The sequence below is a fragment of the Strigops habroptila genome, chromosome 3 (assembly GCF_004027225.2).
Source record: "Strigops habroptila isolate Jane chromosome 3, bStrHab1.2.pri, whole genome shotgun sequence".
Taxonomy (NCBI): domain Eukaryota; kingdom Metazoa; phylum Chordata; class Aves; order Psittaciformes; family Psittacidae; genus Strigops; species Strigops habroptila.
The window spans coordinates 66493872-66514335 of NC_044279.2; the positions used below are offsets into that span (position 1 = coordinate 66493872).

General features: G+C 49.5%; 1 protein-coding gene across 5 annotated transcripts in view; it reads right to left on the bottom strand.

Annotated features, from left to right (window-relative positions):
• Positions 1 to 6887: 6887 nt before the first annotated feature.
• Positions 6888 to 20464, bottom strand: part of IQSEC3 (IQ motif and Sec7 domain ArfGEF 3) — a 104057-nt gene continuing 90480 nt past the window's right edge. The window contains exons 10-15 of one of the 5 annotated variants that reach the window (XM_030478737.1): positions 19457 to 19556; positions 17436 to 17597; positions 16558 to 16650; positions 15864 to 15907; positions 15701 to 15780; positions 6888 to 13637 (exon numbers count right to left, since the gene is read on the bottom strand). In XM_030478737.1, the coding sequence (XP_030334597.1) occupies positions 15706 to 15780; positions 15864 to 15907; positions 16558 to 16650; positions 17436 to 17597; positions 19457 to 19556 (474 nt within the window). In that variant the 3' untranslated portion in view covers positions 6888 to 13637; positions 15701 to 15705. Of the gene's footprint in view, positions 15781 to 15863; positions 15908 to 16557; positions 16651 to 17435; positions 17598 to 19456; positions 19557 to 20464 lie in introns of all 5 variants that reach the window. The other 4 variants (XM_030478736.1, XM_030478739.1, XM_030478734.1 and 1 more) reach the window with 4 other exon arrangements.

Consider the following 20464-nt stretch of genomic DNA (forward strand, 5'->3'; position numbering starts at 1 on the left):
CCTTTGTGCCTATGACTTGGCTTCTTGCTTTGTGCACACTCAACCCTTCTGCCTGCTGAAAGTTTGGAGCTCAGGACCCCACAGAGGAGCTCAGCTCTTTGCAGGATCCAGTCCCTAAGATCCGATTTCCATCCGAGTATCAAAATTATAATGGAATTCCGGCTATCTTCTTTTCCTCTTTGCACCAGAAAGTGCTGCGCCAAGCAATGCTATCTCTTGGTATTACTGGAAAAAGACATTTAAACCCATATTCCACCAGTCTCTGCAGAGCTGTGCCTGTTCTGAAAGGTTTTGTGGCCTTTCCTGGTTCTGCAGTATTCAATTTCCACCATGAATGTTTGGATCTGCGAAGTCTGACATTCATAGCCTTGCAGGGAGGAATTTGCTCTTAGTCAAGCTCTGTCTGATTGATTCCCTTCTCCAGCATTTCAAATGGATCCGATCCTTAGTGCTAGAAGAGCCTTCCCACCTCCACCACATGCAGTCTTCCTGTCTAGTGAGAAGGCAGGAATGAAGATGGCTCCTTGAGCTCATCCCACACATCAGAAGTGCCAATATGGGCAGGTCCAGCAAAGCTGCTACATCTGCACATTGACTTTTTGATGTCAGGCTTTGGATACCAGACGCAAGGCACGTGCCATGCTTGTGCCAGTGAAAGAACCATCTTTAGTGCTGTTCCCACTGTGGGCCACTTCTGCTGACTGCCACTCTGCTCCTCATTCCTTTTGGCTCACCCATCAGAGAGGGTGAATATGCGTGAGGCCGGGGTGGGATGCTCCCCTCTTGCCCATGCTGTGGTTCAGAAGGGGACCCCACTGCCCTGTGCTCACCTACAGTGCCCCTGCCTGTTCTCCAACCCCTCGCCTCCCCAGCACATGCCAGCCTCATCCTCCTGCCACAGGCAGCTTCTTGAAATAATCCCCCGTGAAAACTCTTGATTCTAAGGAGCTATTTAGGGAACTGTGCTCAAATCCCTCCGAAATCCTCTTTTTCCTGAGGGCTGTGAAAACTAAAATGAATGCCATTGCCCCCACCCTCTGCTGCAGCAGCGGGAGCTGAGGGGTGCGATGGGAAAGGCAGGATTGCTCCATTGCTGCTCAAGCATCACTTCCCCTGGAGATGCGGGTGTGAGTCTCTCCCCCAGGAGACGGGAGCTCTTCCTGCTGCCATTCTCCCAGATGTGCTCCAGCATCTGGCAGATGGTTGTAAAACACATGCACAACGTCCACCACACTATACCAATGCCATGTGGCACTGTAAGGCTTCAGCTAGCTGACCGCTGCATAGCTTGTAGTCTCTCCGCAACTCTATTAAATGATGTGTTGGGCACAGATGTGCTGTGCATTGAGGGGTTGCCCTTAAAGCTGGTGTCATTCTAAATGAGCAACTTTTTGTTATCCTTCTCCTGTTTGGGGGGGATTCTCTCTGGATTGGGGGACCCTGGCTGCATTCGGTGGTGATAGCCAAATGGGGAGGGGGTCTGTGCCACTAAGGGTCATGTCCACTGTGTTTTTGCTTGTGCTGAGGGCTACCAGCCCACCCGTGGTGATGGAGCTTGCACCAAGGACACTGCCTGCTTTCCTCAGGAGCTGAGCACATGAAACACAGTGTTTAGCACTGGGTGCCAACACTGGACCTGGAAGCCATGTGGTGTGCCCATACAGCATGGTTTTCCTCTTGTGACGTCTGATCCTCTCTCTGTACAACTCCAGTTATTGGTCAGAGCCCACCTGAGCAGCTCAAGGGTAGGAAGGAAGAGCCTGGAAACTCTGAAAGCTACTGATGACACCTGGCAGTTAGCTTTTAAAAATGAGTGCCAGAACCATTCTGATCACTGCACCCCTCAAAGCCCTTGGAAAGGCAAGAGAAGAGATGTCAAGGGAGGGTTCAAGGATGAGGGCTCCCATGAGGACTGGCTACCATCTCCCCCTCCACCGTCTTGGCCACCACAACATCTCCTGTGCCAGGTACCTGTCACTTCTTCCTCCCTTCTCTGCTTTGCATCCTGTTGCTTGCCTGTCTCTCCTCTTTGAGGAGAGGCTTGCCGGTCCATGCCAGCTTTTCTCTCCTCCTCAGCCCCTCTTGACACCAGTGACCTGTCAACCCTGAGTCACTGGGCAGTCGTGCCTGGTGCTGGGCCAGGGGATGGGGAGGCAAGCAGTCTTGGCAGTGAGTGGAGGGGCAGGCTGTGCACAGATGCTGGGGCACTGACCTGCCCATGCAGTCATCCCTGTGCTGGGCCTGTGCCTCCTTCCTTCCCTGGAGCTTCCTGCTGCCTCTGCTAGCAGCGCTTCTGCCTGCTGTGGGAAGCCGGAGCTGTTTCACTGGCATCTATCAGGGGTGTCAGATGCTTTCCTTCCCTCTACGCACAGCCATCCATACCTCGATGGAGGGGAACAAGAGCGCTGTGAAAGCGAAAGCCACAGCGCTGTACACTCAAAGCATTTTAACAGCTTTCCTCCACATTCTGCATCTTTAATAGTATGTTAAAGTGGTGCATGTGGTCAGAGGTCTAGGCAGGTGCCAGAACTGCTCAGAGCTGCCTGGCGACAGTACATTACCATCCCGGCCCTCAGGGCTTGTTCACCTCGTTAAGCGCAACCCAGGGCTGGTGTCCGTCCCTGAAGCACGTCAGGTGCCCTATCCAGCATAGGTCCCTGTGTGTCCCCTCCAATGCTCCAGGGCTGCCTGGGGGATATGTGTCTTTTCCCCCGGCTTTAGTGCTTGCCCTGGGACCACTGTGAAGTTGTTAACCACTGGATAAAGGGTTTTGAGCTGCAGGGCCATGCCCATGTGGGAGCCCCAGGTGATGGCCCAGGGGCAGACACCCGGGGGGGTGTCCCCAGCCACAGTGCTGGCTGAGGCAGCGCTGCCAAGGGCTGTGTGGGACTCTTGCCAAGCACGTGTCCATCATCCTCATGATGCTGTCAGCCGGGAAATGTCTGTATCTGGCGATGCTCAGGAGAGGTTAGTGCTCCCTGCACTGATACCTGACAGCCGTGACACTGATGGAGATGCCAGAAGACAGCCTGGCATGATGCGGCTGCACTGCAAAGAAAATGGCACTAGTCTTCACTGGGGCATCAGGGGTGGCTCGTGTCCCCACCACAGCCCCGGGAGACCAGCAGCTCTGCCTCCATGGCAGAGTGGCCATGGAGGGGCTCATGCTGGCCATACTCATGCACCATAGGAGCTTTCTCCAAGGTACACTGCGAGGTCCGTGTATTTCTTCTTCCAGATGAGGAAACCTAAGCCAGTGGCTGGTGTAATGATACCAGGGAGGCACTGAACCTCAGAGGGCCCTACAGCCAGAGGGGGCAGGTAACCTGCTCAGGGAGCACTCCTGGACGCTGCATCTCCCACAAGCCTGGGGGCTGCTGGCAGAGCAGTGCATGGCTGCCTGGCTGGATGCTTTTCTGCCTTTGAAGTCTGAGTGGTTCGGGAAGGCTCTTGGCTCGTTTGCATTGCATTATACTGTGTGGAAAAACACAAATACCCCTGCCATGACCCTGTGAAGAAAAGCACCTTCAAGTTTTGTGCTGACGCTGCTGACCCATCTCCAGACAAAACCTGCCCCTTATTTGTCCAGATATGAGGTTCTACAATGTAAACTCAGCCCTTGCCATCAGCCTAAACAGTTCTGCCTCCCATCTGCTCGATCACTCCAAAACCTCATACACAGCCTTAGAGGGACGTCAGCCCCCGGCCTGGCCCTGGAGGACAAGGGGCGGGACATAGGGGCACCCGTTCCACATGTCTCAGCATGCAGGCACAGTTCTGGCCCCCTGCTCTGCTCTCTGCCCATCCCCAGGGAGCTCAAGTGCCTTTCAGCACACACCAGAGCTGACTGACGTGCCTTTAAAAACAACTCCTCGGTGGGGAGGAGGATGAGATGGAGAGGGATGAGTACTCTTGGATGGAGGGGGACAACATCCACCTCCACCTTTGCCTGCCCTCAACATGCACAACATCCTGGCCAAGCGGCCTGTCCAGTTGCTGCCTGCCCAGCTCATGAGACAAATGCTCCAAGGCGTGTTTGGTCCTGCAGGAGGGAGAGGAAGAGAGCCAGCATCTCTGTCCCCTCTGCACATACTGTAAATGAAGGGATTAGGAATTATAATCCAAGATTCTTATTTTAAAGCGTCTTTTCGGCTCTGTGAGGAGAACTTCATCATGATGCTCCTTAGGGGAGGCGGGTGACAGAGACAGCAGCTGTCACAGCCCCAGCCACTGTGGGTGCCGGGGCAGCAGCAGCCAAGGCTCAGCCTCCAGGCTCCATAGGGCAACACTTCAGCTGGGAGGGGGTGTATGTGTGCAGGGGGGCTTCTGACCTGCACCACTGGCAGTGTCTGCCCCCACAAGGCACTATGATCGTTCTTCTTCTGTGCTATTCCCCCCTGCTCCTTCCTTCCACTGTTTTCATGGCAGACCTGTGCAAAATGTTAGCAAACTTCTATCACTGGCATCTCTGCCACCTTCCCCTCTGCTAATTATTATGGCAGTGCCACTTCTAGGGCAAGTCGACAGATGGCTGAGGTTTTATCTTTGAACAAGCTATTTAATAAGGGCTCCTGCTTTTCCCTTGCACATTTCTTTCCTGGCCACGCATTCTGAGTTGCTGGATGGGTTGTCCTTTTCACTGGGGATGCCAGAAGTGCTGGAGAGCTGAGAAGGGCAGGCAGCTCGTGCATCCAGCATGTGGGCACAGGGAGGGCTCGCTTCACCCTCATGCCCTGGTGTGCCCTGGATGCACCAAGTTAGTTTCAGAAAGATAAAGCTGGGATTTCTCCCCACTGTTGCTGTCTTCCAGGCTCTGAAGCGGATGTACTAGGACCCAAACTCTTCTGGACCTGCTCCTTGAGCAAGGGGGAAGCTTTCCTTCACATTAGAGTGAAGACCAGGGAAACAGGAGGCGGCGTTGGGCACCAGACGCTTGAAGGCAATGCCTCAGTGGAGGCACCAGCACCAGGCCCCAGGCCCTGGTATGGCCAGGCTCACTTCAGTGGCTATTCTGCTTGGGTTTAGCAGGCTTTCTCTCTACTTGTTTTTTCCACAGAGTTTTCAAAGCCAAGTGTCCTGGGGACTTGGTACCATTCGCACCAAGCTCCTTGGTGATGCCTGCCCCAGTGAGAAGGTCTAGGCTCCGCACGCAGCAGGGCTATAGCACCACTTGCTGTGTTGTTTTCCCCTCCCTTCATTTTCCCCTCCCAAGGAAGCTGGAGAGGGGTTTGGCGGCTTTTCTTGTCTTTCACTTGTACAGTTGCAATGGTTGTAACATCAGCTGTCCTAGGTTGCTCCTATTCCTGCCAGGACAAGCAGCCCTGGCAGGAAAAAGCCCTGCTTGTAGCATCCCAGGAGGGCTGGTGTCCAGCTAGCTGCTGTCAGAGCCTGGCTGGCAGCCCCCCACGCTGTGCCTGCCTGTGCCAGGCTGAACTGTTCTGGGCTTGGTCAGAGCCAACACAGAGATGTCTACTCAGAATACATGGATTTGTGTTTTCCTACAGGGAACATAGAATCATAGAATCACAGAACGGTTTGGGTTGGAGGGGACCTTGAGATGAAGAACTGAAATGTACTGAAAAGTCAAGCTTTCCAAAATGGGAGGGAATAGGTAGGTGTACATGGAAGGCATCAGCGTGTCCACCAGGATGGACATATTTCACTTGAAGTGGTTTTGCTGCTACAGTCTTGGACCTAGAGTCATAGAACAGTAAAGAACTTATTTCTTATACCTAACCTGAACTTGCCTTGTTTAAGTTTGAACCCATTACCCCTTGTCCTATCACTACAGTCTCTGATGAAGAGTCCCTCTCCAGCATCCTTGTAGGCCCCCTTCAGATACTGGAAGGCTGCTATGAGGTCTCCATGCAGCCTTCTCTTCTCCAGGCTGAACAGCCTCAGTTTTCTCATGTGGAGGAAGATCTTTCCCTCTCCCCTTCCATTCCCTGTTTCTTTTTGTAAATGAACTTGATGTTGTTTAGGATACCCTGCCCTTCATGAGGAGGAAAGCTTAGGAGGACAGGACTCTTGTGTTCAAGAAGTCACTGATGACTGTGCCACACTGTCAGACCCCAAGGCTGGAGCGTGGGCATTGCATAAAATAAGATCCTACATGCTTCAGAACAATCTCAGCTCATGGTTTGTATGGATTAAGGCAGAAAACACAGATCCTCACCCAGTTTTTAACCCCAGTTGCACTCATTAGCTGCAGGAAAGGTGCTCCAAGACCAGCCCTGTGTGACAGAGCCCCTAAACTGGTTAAATCCCACAGCCCTACTCACCTGTCACTCTCATCCTTGAGGCCCCTGCTGATTTTCAGCCACTTTTCTTAGGTCAGGCAGAAGTATGTGCATGACTCCAGGTTGCTGGACTCAGGATCTGAGCATCAACCTCACAGAGAGGCACCTCTACCCCAGCAGCTGGTGACAATGGGAAACCTGAATCTGTGGGGAACAGCAGAGCTGTGATGAGCTGTGCTTCAGGCACCCCCAAGGCACCAGCAGGATCTTTCCAGAGTACCCCAGGTGAGGTGGAAAGGGGAGCCCACTGAAAGCAAAGCACTTGTGGGATGTGCTGGATTTGAAGTCCATCTTTAAAGCTGCAGAGAAAAACTGCATCTCAAGATTCTCGGTGGAAGAGAGTGGCATATTTTGGTCAACTCTGAATGCACTATATGTATGTTATTGCACATTATGTGTACTGTATTCAGATAACAGTGTACTGCTGTTATCTGAATACAGCAATATGACAGCTGTAGTATGTGTTTTTTGGATTGTAATCTCTTTGTACCAGCCCTACCTATATGTGTCTGCATAGTATCCATCCCAAAGGGACCTGCCATCTTCTCGTTAATAATAGTACCTGCACATATGAGCAAGTTAGGAGTATTTCACATATAGACAATCCGTTTTTATTGCTTTCATCTTTACAGCCAGGTGTGTGATCTAAACATCAGGCAGAAACTTCTCCAATAATATCCTGTTTCAAAACATCTTAGAAAATGACTGTTTGGGATTGGGCTCATTTATAATAAATCCGTGGCACACAAAAACATAAACGGGAACCTCCGAATCCTTGGGAAATTGCCTGTCTGTGTCTCAGAGGGATTTCTGTCCTCCCAAGTGTTTCACTGTGGGCCTGGGGATCTAGGAGATTCTTTGATGCCAGCAAAGAATTTGCAGGCTATAGACAGGGCCTTTTAGCAGGTGAAATCTGAACCCAGCATCTATTTGACTCAGCCACAAAGGTTGCCTTCCCCCATCCACTGCAGAGGAGAGCTTGCTTTGTGTGCACGTGTTCATCTCTGATCATCTCTCTCATCCTTGTGCAGAACTTCGCAAAGGTCAGTTTCATTAACCTTGGGGTTATGCGTTGTGTAAATATGCATGTATATCTGATTTGCATGGGAAATGTAATTTTCCTTACATGCCTCCCATCCAAATGTTAACCAAGCCTGAGCCTTCGCAGCTTGTGAGATGTACTGCGATGGTAGCTGCAGCCAGCACAGCTGTACTGCTCACGCAGTGCATGGCTGCATGTGCCCAATACTTTTGTACAGCGCATTCAGCTGTGTGAATATAGAGGTGCCTACACGTTATCATCCATATAGAACTACATGTTGGCAGATGGTGTGTGCATTAACACGCGGCATGTGCTGATGTCTCTGGGTGCACGAGTTTCTCTGTGGCCAGCTGGCGCCCAGCACACGCATTGGCACACGCAGTTTGTGAAGCTGCTCTCCTTGCTGCAGCAGCATGGGCTTTGCATGGGTGTGCGAGCTGCCTTCCCCAGGGGTGCAGAGCTACACAGAGGGTCTGGAGCTGGCTCTGCAGTCTGCCAGCAAGATGGAAAGGAAGGTGCTGCAGCACAGAATGGCTTTGACTTCCCCCCCTCACTGTTTTCCTCTTTGCCTCGCTGCAGGGGTGAATTTTACATTGAGTTGTTGTATCTTGGAGAAGATTACTTCTTTCTGGTTTCCTCTGGATCTCATCCTCAGAGAGCCTGAGTGCTGAGCTAGCTCCTGCTGTGTTCCACGAAATATCAGCAGTAGCTGCAGCAGGCTGCCCCTGAGGCCAGCAGGGAGCCACGATGCTTAGCACTCCTTGGGGGTGCAGCCTTGGTGTGTTATGTCATAGTATCATAGAACAGTTTGGGTTGGAAGGGACCTTCAAAGGTCATCTAGTCCAACCCGCCTGCAATAAGCAGGGACATCTTCAACCAGATCAGGTTGCCCAGAACCACATCCAGCCTGGGCCTGAATGTCTGCAGGGATGGCACATCCACCGCCTCCCTGGGCAACCTATGCCAGTACTTTACCACCCACATTGTAAAGAATTTCTTCCTCACACCCAGTCTGAATCTCCACTCTTTTAGTTTAAAACCATCACCCCTAGTCCAGTTGCAACAGGCCCTACTAAAGTCTCTCCCCATCTTCCTTATAGGCCCCTTTTAAGAACTGAAAGGCTGCCTGTGCACGCTGCTGGAGCCCAGGGACACAGGACGGGTGGCTGAGGCAAAGAAGACATTAGCGCACAAGTGACATATCTCAATATAATTTCTAAAACTCTATTAATTGAACAGATAAAATACCTCTGATCTATTTTTGTTAATTTTGTTACAAAATAGTAGCCATTTGGACTCTTTGCTAGGTGTGACCACACCACTTTTCCCAAAGGAAGCTTTTCTCAGTGATATTTACAGCAGGGAACAGGTACAGACAGACAGGTGCTTTCAAAAGCCTACACACAGGTAACACTTCTGTTGTTAGTTGTTAAAAAGACACATTCAGATGGGGTTGTGACTAGTGTTGAAGAGTGGGTGACTTCAAAGCTGCTGTCCCAGGCATAGCTGTGGAAGAGCAAGCAGGACGAGGACAGCTCTAGCTCACGAAACACTGCCGGCAGTCCCTGGAGCCTACACTAGCACAGTGAGGCAGCTGGTGGAGTGGGAGATGGGGGAGCTTGCTCAGCAACTTGCATTTCAAAGCAGAGACTCTGCCAAGCAGCAGCTTCCTTGATCTAGGGCTCAGATTTGTTTTGGAAACCTCACAAACATGTGCAGATAATTGCAGGTTGAGCCTTCCAAGAAACACGTAACAGAACTCAAACTCTTACAGCTCAGCGGCCCTCAAACACTTCCAAATCTGCTGGTACCCTTTCGTTGAAGAAGTCTGAAGAAGTTTGCGTATTGATGAAATTCTGGTTGTGGACTGTATCCACACCTTTCATCTACAGGGAGGAGAGAAAAGGTGAACAGTGGGATGCTTTGAAGATCTTACAGAAAGCACTAAAAGTGTTGCTACCACAGTGGCCCAGACTATAGCATTAAAAGTGCTACAGCAGTGGACAAACACTGCATTAAACCCAAATTGTTTGCACTAAGCCTGCTTCTCCTGCTGCAGTTTCTCCATCCCTTTGCTATTGGTGTAAACAGATTAATTTCACTGGCCCTGCACCAGCATGAGCAAGAGAGTCTCAGGACAGAGCCTGATGGTCTGCATAACGCAGCTTTGTAGACCTCACCTTGTTCTCTTCTTCCATCCTGCAGAGCCAACTTCTTCTTTGGCCACTGACTACTCAACACTCACTGCAGAATACAGAATACTTTCCTCTGGGCTTCTCTTTTCTCTCTCCCCCTTCCCTTCTTCTTTTAATATAGAAGGATATGAATCCGACAGCAAAGACAGTGGTTATTAGGGTTGATCTAATATCTGCAGCAGCTTCCTGCCTGATCCCTCCACCTGAAAGATTGTGTTAGGTTCATGAGCAGAATCACTGCTGTCGAGGGCTGGTGATTTTTCTTTGGACTGGTCCCTCCAGATGAGCTGTGGCACACATTTTGTTCCCTCATTAGGTTGTCACTGACATGCTCCTTCTAGCCTGCACCCTGTCAAAGATCAGTCTGTGTGCAAGGGTATCTATACACCATACTACAGCTACATTCAGTCTGTGTGTCTCGCTTGTGTGTGGGAGAGCTGTGGGAGCAGACAATACAATAGATCAGATGAGGTGTAGACATGCTTTAAAGTGCTTGTCATCCTTCAAGGCCAACCTCCAAAGGAAAAAAATATCCATACTTTTAGAAGTGAAGTCCAAAGGGCTCAGCTACACAGTAGAATTTAGAACAACCTGTTGCACGACAACCTGGAATAGAGTAGTTTGGTGTCTCTCTAGCTGAACCCAACAGAAGGTGGTGTAGCCAGCAGGCTAGAAGACAGCAAGTGTTACCTACATTTGTTTCTCTGTCCAAAGCTCAAGGCCAGCATTAGCCTTTGCAAGGTCAGGGAAATGGAGCCAACTTGCCCTGAGAGACTGCTGTGCCTCAGGTACCTTGGCACTTCATTTAACTCGCTTCCACCCTTCATCCAGCATGTAGAAGGGAGTCTCATGGAAGCTTCCTTATTTCTTCCTTAAATTCTTGCAGCTCTCCTGATCAATTATTAAAGCAGCAAACCTCTCTTGTAGGAACTTCATAGGCATTGTTATAAATATTTTATCTAAAAAAATTATTTCATCAAGTACCTTCAGGTTTTCTTGTTGTCATTTCGTGTTAAACGTCAAGTAAAATCTAATTTATTTATTTTAACACACGCACACAAACATTCAGTGGCTTGCTGTGCTCTTGGAAAAAGCAAACAAACAAGTACTGCCATTCCTCTCAGGCAGTGAAGTAACCACTGAGAAGGGAGGGCAGTGCCAGTCCCTCCTGGATACCACCCCTTCCACTGCAGCAGTGAGCAAAATAAAATGGTAGCTACACGCTACATTGACTGGACATGATGCCACATGTATGATTTCCCAGGAAGCTTTGGGCAGGTTGGATGAGATCCCGGTTGTGTGATGAGACGGCATGTCACCCTGGAGGGAGCCAGCAGCAGATCATGCCAGCTGTGCCTCACATCTGGCTGGAGAGTGAGTGGCTGAGCCTTGGCTGGGGGTGAGGACCTCTCCCTGGACCCGGTTGTGAGATGCGGAGCATCCTCACTGCCCTGAGGGGCTGGACAGAAGAAAGCTGCTCTGGTCTGGAAGGAAACTGGACTTTTGTTCAGGCTTTTCTTACAGTTTTTTTCTGTCTTCTGCTTCTGCAGTACTCCCTGAGGCTGTGCCTGTTCCTTTTCAGTACATTTGCTACTTCTTATAAAAGCAGTAGTCTAGTGCCCTGCTCCACACAGCTAAGAAAACATCTTAGACCTGCTGGCACACCTTGGGTCAGGCTCAGAAATAAGGGGACCTGGAAGAGAGCAGGCTCCTGCCCTGGATAGCTGGTCAAGCATAGGGAACCCCTCACCCCAGCCCTTGTCCACTTCCCTAACCCCAGCTGGGCTTATGTCCAGGTTAAATATATGAACTTTTTCATCTAACATTTCAGCAGAGCCGGCAGACATCCAAAGAGCACTGAGAGGAGCCAGTCCCTGATGCACTATGGGTTTTGTCACTGGCAATAGCCCCAGGGGCACAATCCCTATGGAAATCGTTGTCTGGATTTTACCTTGCAAGGTAAAAAAGAGTTTCCTGCGTCTGCCTTCACTGTCTCCCTTTCCCTGACATTCTGCACATCCCCACCATTGCCAACAACTTCTGCTACTCCTCACCCAATGCCTGTCATCAGCACTCAGCGCTCATGTCTCAGCCTGGCACAGGAAGGAAGAACGTTTCTTTCTTTCCCTCTTAAAATGAAATAAAAATAAAGGCCCTAAAAGGCATTCTGTCGTATTTTAAAATCCTAAAGTTGATCTTCCTAAGCCTCAAAGGGAGATAGAATGAGTGAGTAAGACCAAAGCCTTTAAGATAATTAAAAACTTCCCTTCCCTACTGCTTAGAGATTTATTTTTTTTTTCCTAAAAATACATCCATAGCCCATTTTTAATGCTGTCTTCCATCACATCACTGTCCCCAATAAAGCAGAGTTGCTGAGCTGCCATCTCTATCTCAGGATCTTCCCCTCCCATTACTTTGAAGCTGGGATAGGGAAGGATAGGGAAGGAGAGAGGAGAAAAGGCCTTGAAGTCTGGGCAGCTTTCCTATAGGAAGGTGTAATGGAGGCAAGAGTACAGCCAGGCAAGAGATAGAGATGGGACCTCACATGGGTGGTCTCCAAAAAGCCCCTTCCCTCTAAGGCAGGAGGGAACATCTACCCCAGAAAGTGAACGTAACACTTGGCTTTGCTTTCAGAATAGAAAAAAGCAGGTGGGCAGGAAACACAAAACCAGCTAGAAGGAGGAAAGCAGAGGTGGGTCTGTTTTATGCTAGAGAGACAATCTTTGTGTGTGTGTGTGTGTTGAGGTGGGAGGGCACCTCTTGGCGCCATCTCTTTGGAAAAGTACTCAACCATTCCAGGAAAGATCCCTGGGCTTCATCCCTTCTGCTCCCTCAGAACTGCTTGGTGTTTCCTTTAGTAAGCATGCACCATACATACGCTACCATACAGGTGTATTTACATGTGATGAGGCCTGTTAGGTCTCAGCAGAGGTCTCTGGTACAATGCTCCAATATAACAACAGAAAGAGTTTTGGTGTTCAGAGTGAGGCCATCTTCATGTTGCACTGCAGCTCAGGACAGTCTCTCCTCCTCTCGAGCTTTCTTTCACTCGTGCACTCCTTTGCTTGGAACCGGCTGCTGCAAGGATTGAGTATTTGAAGAGCGATGAGAAGAAAGTGTGGCAAGTGATAAAAGTTCTCAGCTCTAGCTTAGCAGGTGGCAGCAGTGGTGGCAGGGGGAACTCCATCCCCAGAAGTGCCCCAAGGCTCGTCCTTGGCACAGGTGAGTCCGTTTCTCTCCGAGGCTGGCAAAGTTTTGGGGTGGGTACAAACCTATGGCCAGGTAAATGCAAGGCAGGGAAGGAGGTCGAGGAGTAGCAAATGGAAGACACAGTGCCTAGAAAGCAGCAGGTCATCAAGCCTCTCAGGAACAGCGCAGCAAAGTGCTACACAGGGACGGCACGAGCACAGGAGGCCAGCGGGGCTGGCAGGGTGTGAGGATGTGTGAGCATGAAGGTTGGCAGTTTCTACAGATGGCTCCTCACAATTAGCATCATCTTGAGGGGAGGCAGGGCAAAAGTTAGGTCAGTCGGCTGTTTTTTTTCTCTTTTTTTTTTCTTCTTTTCTTCTTTTACTAAAAAATGAATCACAAACTAGATCTCTGTAGGCAGAAAGGGTCCCCGGGAGGCGGTGGGGAAGGGAAGCGGGGAAGTCTGTGCTGTTCTGGTGCTGGTGGTGTGGCTACACGAGGCTGCGCGAGCCACTGGAGTACCTGCGCCTCTGAAGCAGGGAGCCTGGGGGGCAATACTGATGGGGATGGTTGTAGGGAGGTGGTGGAGGTGGGAGGGGAGGCTGATGGACCAGCTTCATGGGGGTCCCCGGGAGCCCACTGCCCGCACCGCGCCAGGGGGTGGAGGTGCAGGAATCGGAGGTGACATAGCGTATCAGAGTCTGGTTGAGGGCCGGCTCCATCCGAGCGAGGCACGGCTTGTCCAAGACAATGACTTTGACAATCTGCTGGCACTGTACAAGTGTCCCCGCCGAGGCGGGGTGCGAGGGCACCAGTGCTGTCTCCAGCCGCTCCCGTGGCATGTTAAGACGCGTGCTGGGCTGCATTCCACTCTCGGGCCCCAGGGCGGAGTTGTGCTGGTACGTTTGAAGCCTGTTGTGAATTGACACCTAGTTTAGAAACAGCCAAAGAAGCATTAAATGTTACAAGACTTTTCCCATCTGCTGCTACTGGCTGCCCTGAGCCCCCGCCACCAGTCAGCCTCAAGTGCATTAAACCCTCCCCCCAAAACCAAAACAGAACAGACACAACCCCCGGCTGCACAGAACTGCCCAATAGCCCCATCATCCCCATCTAGGCCTAAGTGCCCCTGTCCTTTCCATCACGTCAAAGGCGTCAGGGCCAGCGTTCCCAAAACCAGTGCAATTTTGATTATCCAAACAGCACAGGGAATGCAAATCAGCTCTAGGTCCATGAATACTCATGGTAATGAACGGACCTTGGAGGTCATGCCCTTGTCCCCACCAGCAAAAAGGAGAGGGGAACCAGACAGCGAGGGTTCAGATAATGAAGGTTGTACATTTCAGCAAAATGACAGTAGCTGAATCTGAGATAGAGGCAGACAGAGAGACTCAAGCCTTTCCCAGCTCCCTGCCTTTCTGAGTCGGAAGGTACACCACATGACTGGCTAATCTGTTTACAAAGGAAAAAGCAGAAATCTGACATTCTCTAGCAAAAGGCAGCTCCCTCTGATCCATTTGATGGTTTGTCAGTGAAAGGAAATGATTTTCAAAAAAAAAAAAAGAAAGAAAAAGGAAAGAAAAAAATGCCCGTCTAGCTCATACAATGATAAAAGAAATTCATGGTGAAATGGCAGCAGATTAGATAATCTCAAAGAAATGGAAATGCTCCTCTGCTGGCAGAGTATTACTTGGGCAGCTGAAAGGGGGAAGGGAAGCAGGAGGTCATCAGGGTCCCCACAGATTGATACTGATAATGGAGTCAAATAAGGGAGCTCACTGAGTCCAGTTTGAAAAGGAGGAGCTGGTCTGGACTGGAGGTCCCTAGAGGGGGAAGCACAGCAGGAAAAAGGTGCTTCCCGAATGGTGGATGAAGTTACAGTTCCTCCTGGCAAGGACATGGGCTGATGGAGACCCCAAACCAGGGCAAAGTTGCCGGCTCAAATCAGAGTGTCAGCCAAGTGACAAACCCTGGGTAGGAAACAAGTACCTGCAGGTTCGCATGGCACTTCCAGCTAGGCAGGGGTACAGATGGGCAGATGGGACAGTGGGGGTGTCCCGCTGGTCTGGCATGTTGGGCAGCAGTGCCAGCAACTGGGAAGGAGAAGCTGTAGAGTGGCCAAGCTTCCCACCATGCTGGAAAAAGCATGGAGGTTGCTCAGAGTCACTGTACAGCAGGACATAATATTGTGTTGATATTTATTCAGGCAGTGGAACATCCCATAGGAAAAACTGGTTGCTGGGCCATGATGTGCTAATGACTTTAGGATACATGGAAGCCATTCTCCACAAGGAAACACTCCTCCCAGCAGGAATAGGAAATTGAATGGGAGGGGCACCTTCTCAGGAAGGGGGTGTCTGCAGGGAAATGGGGTGCTCTTCAGGGAAAAGAAGCAGCACTCACTCCCCACAGAGAAGCTGAAATCTTCAAGTAAATATACTATGACGAGAAAAGAACTACCCTGGAAAAGGGCAAATTCAGGACAACGATAATATTCCAGATTGGGAGAGAGTAGGAAGCAATAGACAAGATTTTTAGTTCTGAAGATCACTTTTTCCTGTTTCCTCACAGGCAGTGGAAGTATGGGTGTCTGTGAAGAAACAGGCAACCCACTGGATGCTAGACATCCCTGCAAAGGTAGAAGTACATAGGACAGCCAAGCTCCCTACCTAGGAAGGTGAAGCTCTAGGGAAAGTCTCTGGTATACAAAGGCCATGCTTAATCCCCTTCAAGGGGGGATGGAGAGACAGAGCTGCAGAGATTGTGCAGGAAAGCTGGGCTGCGGGGAATTTGCATGTGATGCTGCATGGAGTTAGCATGTCAGGGAAGTCTTTAGTGGGGTTCTCAGTCTCCCCAAAAGCAGTGGGGTGGGTTAGTCTACAGCGTTCGGGAGCTTGGTCCATGAGGGATGTTACAGTTATAAAAACGGATTGAAAATGCTTTGAAGTTTAGTTTGGATTTGAAAGTTGTATTACCCGTCCTAGCAGTAACTTTTAATTGTATCTCTGGAAATTGGTAAAATTGTCAGTCTGGCTGGGGAGGCATTGATTAAAACCTGAGAAAAGAAACAACAGAGAATGTGAGAAGAGCTGAAGTGAGAGAGAATTACTTACCTCAGCTGCTCTGCACTCTACTTACCTCCACTGTGCTGTCCGAGACCTTCTCTCCCAAATCCTTCTTGCCTTTGAAATAAAACAAAAGATCTCACTCATGAGGTCTGTACCTCTAGGTGGGAGCTGGCCCTCATACTGTGCACTGGAAAGCTAAAAGGAGAGGAGCAGGGCCAAACAAGACTGCGTGAACAAATCCAGACCCTCTTGCAACCTGATAGCTGCTTAGTGTGGCCGGAGGAGGCCCCTTCGGGATTCTATCCTTAGGTCCTGATCTCAGTGCCATTCCAGTGAGTTGGTAGCCACTCGCCTCTGCCCTTGCTTTTTGCTGGCACACAAGCCAAGGCACAAATGGACACAAAGCCTCTGATACAAAGAGGCTGGTCCAAAGTGTTGGTGTAAAGGCTGGAGGAAGTTAATAGTGCAATTACTGTGTTGCATCAGTTCAGAGAAGAAAAAGCAGTCTAGGTTCTCCAGCAGTTACCTTTGCTCCATCAGTAACGCCTCTTTGCTAGATGTTACAGCTACAGACTGAGTAATGAGACTTTAATGGCTTTTCGAGGGTATTCGAAGAATGCACATGTTCTCATATTTCCACTATTTGCCCAAGGCTTAGGGATACAAAACTGAACATTTCTTTTCGCAGTTATTCTCTCAGGAATAAATGAAAACACATTTGCAAAGGCAGCACTGCTTGACCATGAGAAGTTGGGTCCTCTTACCTGTTGGTGAGCCTTGCTTAGACTGCAGTTCCACCTGGGCTCCGTTGGTCCTTAATGAGAGAGTCTTTGCTCCTTGCTGTTTCTCCAGCTCCCCTGCAAGACAAACATACAGAAGTTTACAAGGAGAAGAATGGAGAGAACACCAGCATATGGAAGGAGCAATATGAGAAGTCAGTAAGGAGAATTAATGCAAGAAAATTACAAGCGAGTGTCAAGAAGGGAGGGAGAGAGAAACAGCCAAGAAAAAAAACAGAAACTGGAGAGGACTTGACATGTTGAGGAACTTACATACCTACATACAACCTTCTATGTATGACCTGCATTTATACTTAATGGGATGCACAGGATGAGACCACTGATACTGAGCTACTTTGGCTCATCAGTTTATTCATGGAAAGGCCACCGAAGGCTACGTGAATATCTGATCTGTGTCAGACAGACCACAAAGGGACAGGCACAGTACAGACTGCTTGTCCCCTAGACGTTCCTGGAGTGAAGGACAACTCTGCTAAGGCTACCAGACCTGTCTCATACTTTTCAGCTATCTACTGACCACATTTGCATAGTCAAAGGAGTATGGAATGGAGAAGAGTTTTCTGGGTTTGACAGTCTAAGCTTCACTATTCCAAGCCACTGTATCATACACCCTGTTTCATAAGCATGATAAGTAGTTAAGTTTTTCCATTTCTCCTGCTGGTGGGTGGTCACAGAGCCTGACTGCTTTTTCACACTACTGATGAACACAAGTCCTGTGCAGACTTGTGCTACTCATCCTATTTCCCCCTGTTCCTGAAGAATGCATTTCCTTTACCCTTTCTTCCTTGTAGACACGTGCAGTGTGATGGCATTGGAGTGTGAATTGTGTTAGAGGCCCTTACATTCAATTCGTATCTGCTCCAGCTCTGTCACTTCTGCTATTGACTCTTTCAGATCTTCCACAAACTTCTGCATTTCCTCAGCACCCAGAGCACAGAAGTGTAGTACCTGTTTCTTCTCTGAGCCTGAAACTGGAGTCACCAGTGTGATGCCATGGGGGTAATCTGTAAAAAAAGATGTGTCAAAAAAATAAAGAGGTGTTAGGCATTCTTGCTGCAGTATTTGGCTGCTTTGGTACCTCTGCAAGACAGTTTCCAACATCAGTCCAAGGGAAAGGCACACCTAGAGTTTGTCCCGCTGCAGACTGAAAGCCTGCAGCATTGCAGCCTTCCAAGGGAACAGAATGGCCAAGCTGCAGCAGCAAGGCAAGTGCTGCCACCACCACCACAGAACTGCCCAAACCAGCTCTTAGTTACACTTGTGCAACACTGGCTCTAGGAACCTGAGCACAGAGGTAGAACTGTAAAGCATTTCTAAATCTGTGAAGGAGTAATATATATATGGAAGTAGTATATATTAGAAACCAACAGCACTTTTCCTCCTGTGGGAGATGCAGCAGGAGAGGTTGGCTCCTAGAGTCAAAGCCACAACATCCATTAACATCCACAGTGGCAGGACTTCTCCTCAGTCCCTGCTTCCATCAGCAGAGAACATGGCAGCGGTGTTAGCACAGCATGGGTGGGGAGCTCATTGTGCTATGCACAAAGAATGGTAAAGAGAAAGATGTGGGTTTGTAGGTCTCTGCTTAGCACTCCCCAGCAGGCAAAACACACGGGAATGTAAATGAAAGACATGCCCAGAGAGTGAAATATCAAAGCAAAGGCCTCGTGTTTTAAAGATTAGGTCGGGTGCAGGGAGGTGGTGGCTGGAGAGTCAGCCAACAGAAGCAGGAGAACAAGAGCATGCAGAGAACTTGTTACACTTGTGACTGGACTTTCTCTACCTTTCGCTCAGTGGCCAGTGGTTTTAATCCATTTTCTCCTTCCCTCTCACCTTTCTCTACACTTAATTTCTCTCTTCCCCTGTCCTGCTTTCTCTTCTCCCCTATTGCCTGCCTACCCCATGCTCTTCCCTTATCGATCTTTAGCAATCCAGCCAAAGGACCAACCTGCTATTTGCTGCCAGCCCTCGGCTCACCCCAGTTTGTGTCTGAGGCCCCTCTTCCCACACTGTGTCTCTCTCGTCTGTCCAGATCACAAGCTCTTTAGGACATCTGCTTTTCTGTCTCTGCAGGGATACACAACAGAATGCCTTTGCCATAAGATTCTGGGGCACTCCCAGGATAGTCATGATACCCCTGAAAGCTGATCCCTGCTGTGGTGGTGCCCAGGGATGCTCAGTTATAAATGACTCTTGTACACACAGGGATGTGAGAGCCCCTGCATGCTGCAGAGGACACGGTGCTGAGAGAACAAGTCATGCTGCCAATAATGTAGAAGGAGGATGTAAAAAACTTAGTATAACCACAGAGCTGCTAGAGTCTTCCTTCCTTGCAGCATGTTCTACAGCTCCTCACGAAAAACCCAGCCCCTCTGCCTGCACCAGCAGGAAGCCTGCCTGTTTCTGGAACTCCTCCACCACACAACTAGCTTCAATCATGACACATCATGGCTCTATTCCCAGTCCATCAAGGTCAGGCTGACTAGGGCTGGCCTCTCGCCATGCTTTGGTGGGTGCTGTTCCAAGGACTCTGCTGTCTTGGGAAGTTTTCAGCACAGCACAGCATGGCACAGTGCAGGGAGGCGGCAGCAGCACGTGAGCCTTTATCAATGTCAAACGTAGAGGTGGGAGTTGTGACTTTGGGCATGAGGGGAGAGGGGCTAAAACTGGCAGCAGCAGTTTTGTCAACAAGGTTCTCCACCTACAGGTGGCTCCTAAGAGCTCACTGAGATGTATCTAGAGATTGATTCCTTCATTCCTTCCCACTAGTGCTCTCCCTGCCACCATGACAGACAGATCCTTTAGTTCATCCCTTCTGCAGGAGCTCAGATCTCAGATTGCAACCAAGGAGCAATGGACTTACATTCATTCTCAAAGAGGTGGAACTGCATCCCTAGCAGGCCGACCGACTTGCAAAATGTGTACGTTGAGGAGCTTTTCTTCTTGGGGCAAAGCTTGAGGATCTGTTAGAGGGAGAGATGCATCATTGGGCAGGGTACTGGGGAACAGTGAGGCAAGAACAATGCAACCTGCTCAAAGTAAGAAAGCTTTTTGCAAGCTCTGTTAATTCTGCATAGGAGTAACACTTGGTGAGTGACAGGCTCTTTGCCCAGAAAGCTGCCTGGCATACTGCACTTGTAATAACACTTCTGAAACTCGGCATGTATAGCCCTAGGGCCCACACAGCTCCCTGTCTCCTGGAGGGGCTGGCTTTCTGATGCCCATATTTCTGACTTTGCAAGGGTAATTCTCTTCATTGAGGGCCAGATCAAAAGGCGAAAGGAAGCCTGTCAGAAATACTTTATAGCTGGGAACAAGAGTGTATGTGAATGCTGCACTGCCCTCATTCCCTCAGCACTAGTTCTTATGGATCTGATTTATCAGATAGCAAGGAGCAGACCCTCTCCCCAGGTTCACAACTGTACAAATGAATGCAGAGGAATAGGTGCGGAAAGTTCTCATGTTCTCTGCTCCTACAAAAGGGTTTGGGGTTAGCCTTACGTTTGCAACATCTACAGTTTCATTTTGCCATTAAATTCAGCAGAACTCCCATCTTGATTGGCCTCCTCCCAGTCTCAGTGTAACTCTGTCCTCCCTTGTACCTGTCTGAACTCAGTTGTAAGGTTTAAAAGTACTATACACATTTGGGGCTCCAGTAAGTAATATCTAGTTCCTACAGCCTTTGCAATGTTAGAAGGCAGTGTTTTTAAAGTGTTTGGCAGGGAAGATTTAAAGTGCATGGTAGGGATCTGTCTACTATGGTACAAAGAAAGAAATGAAATTAACCTCCCTGCTGGCAAAGGCATGAGAGAGAACAGTGACATTGCTGGGATGGCTGTAGGATGTGATAGTTTGGTTTTTAAAGGGTTAG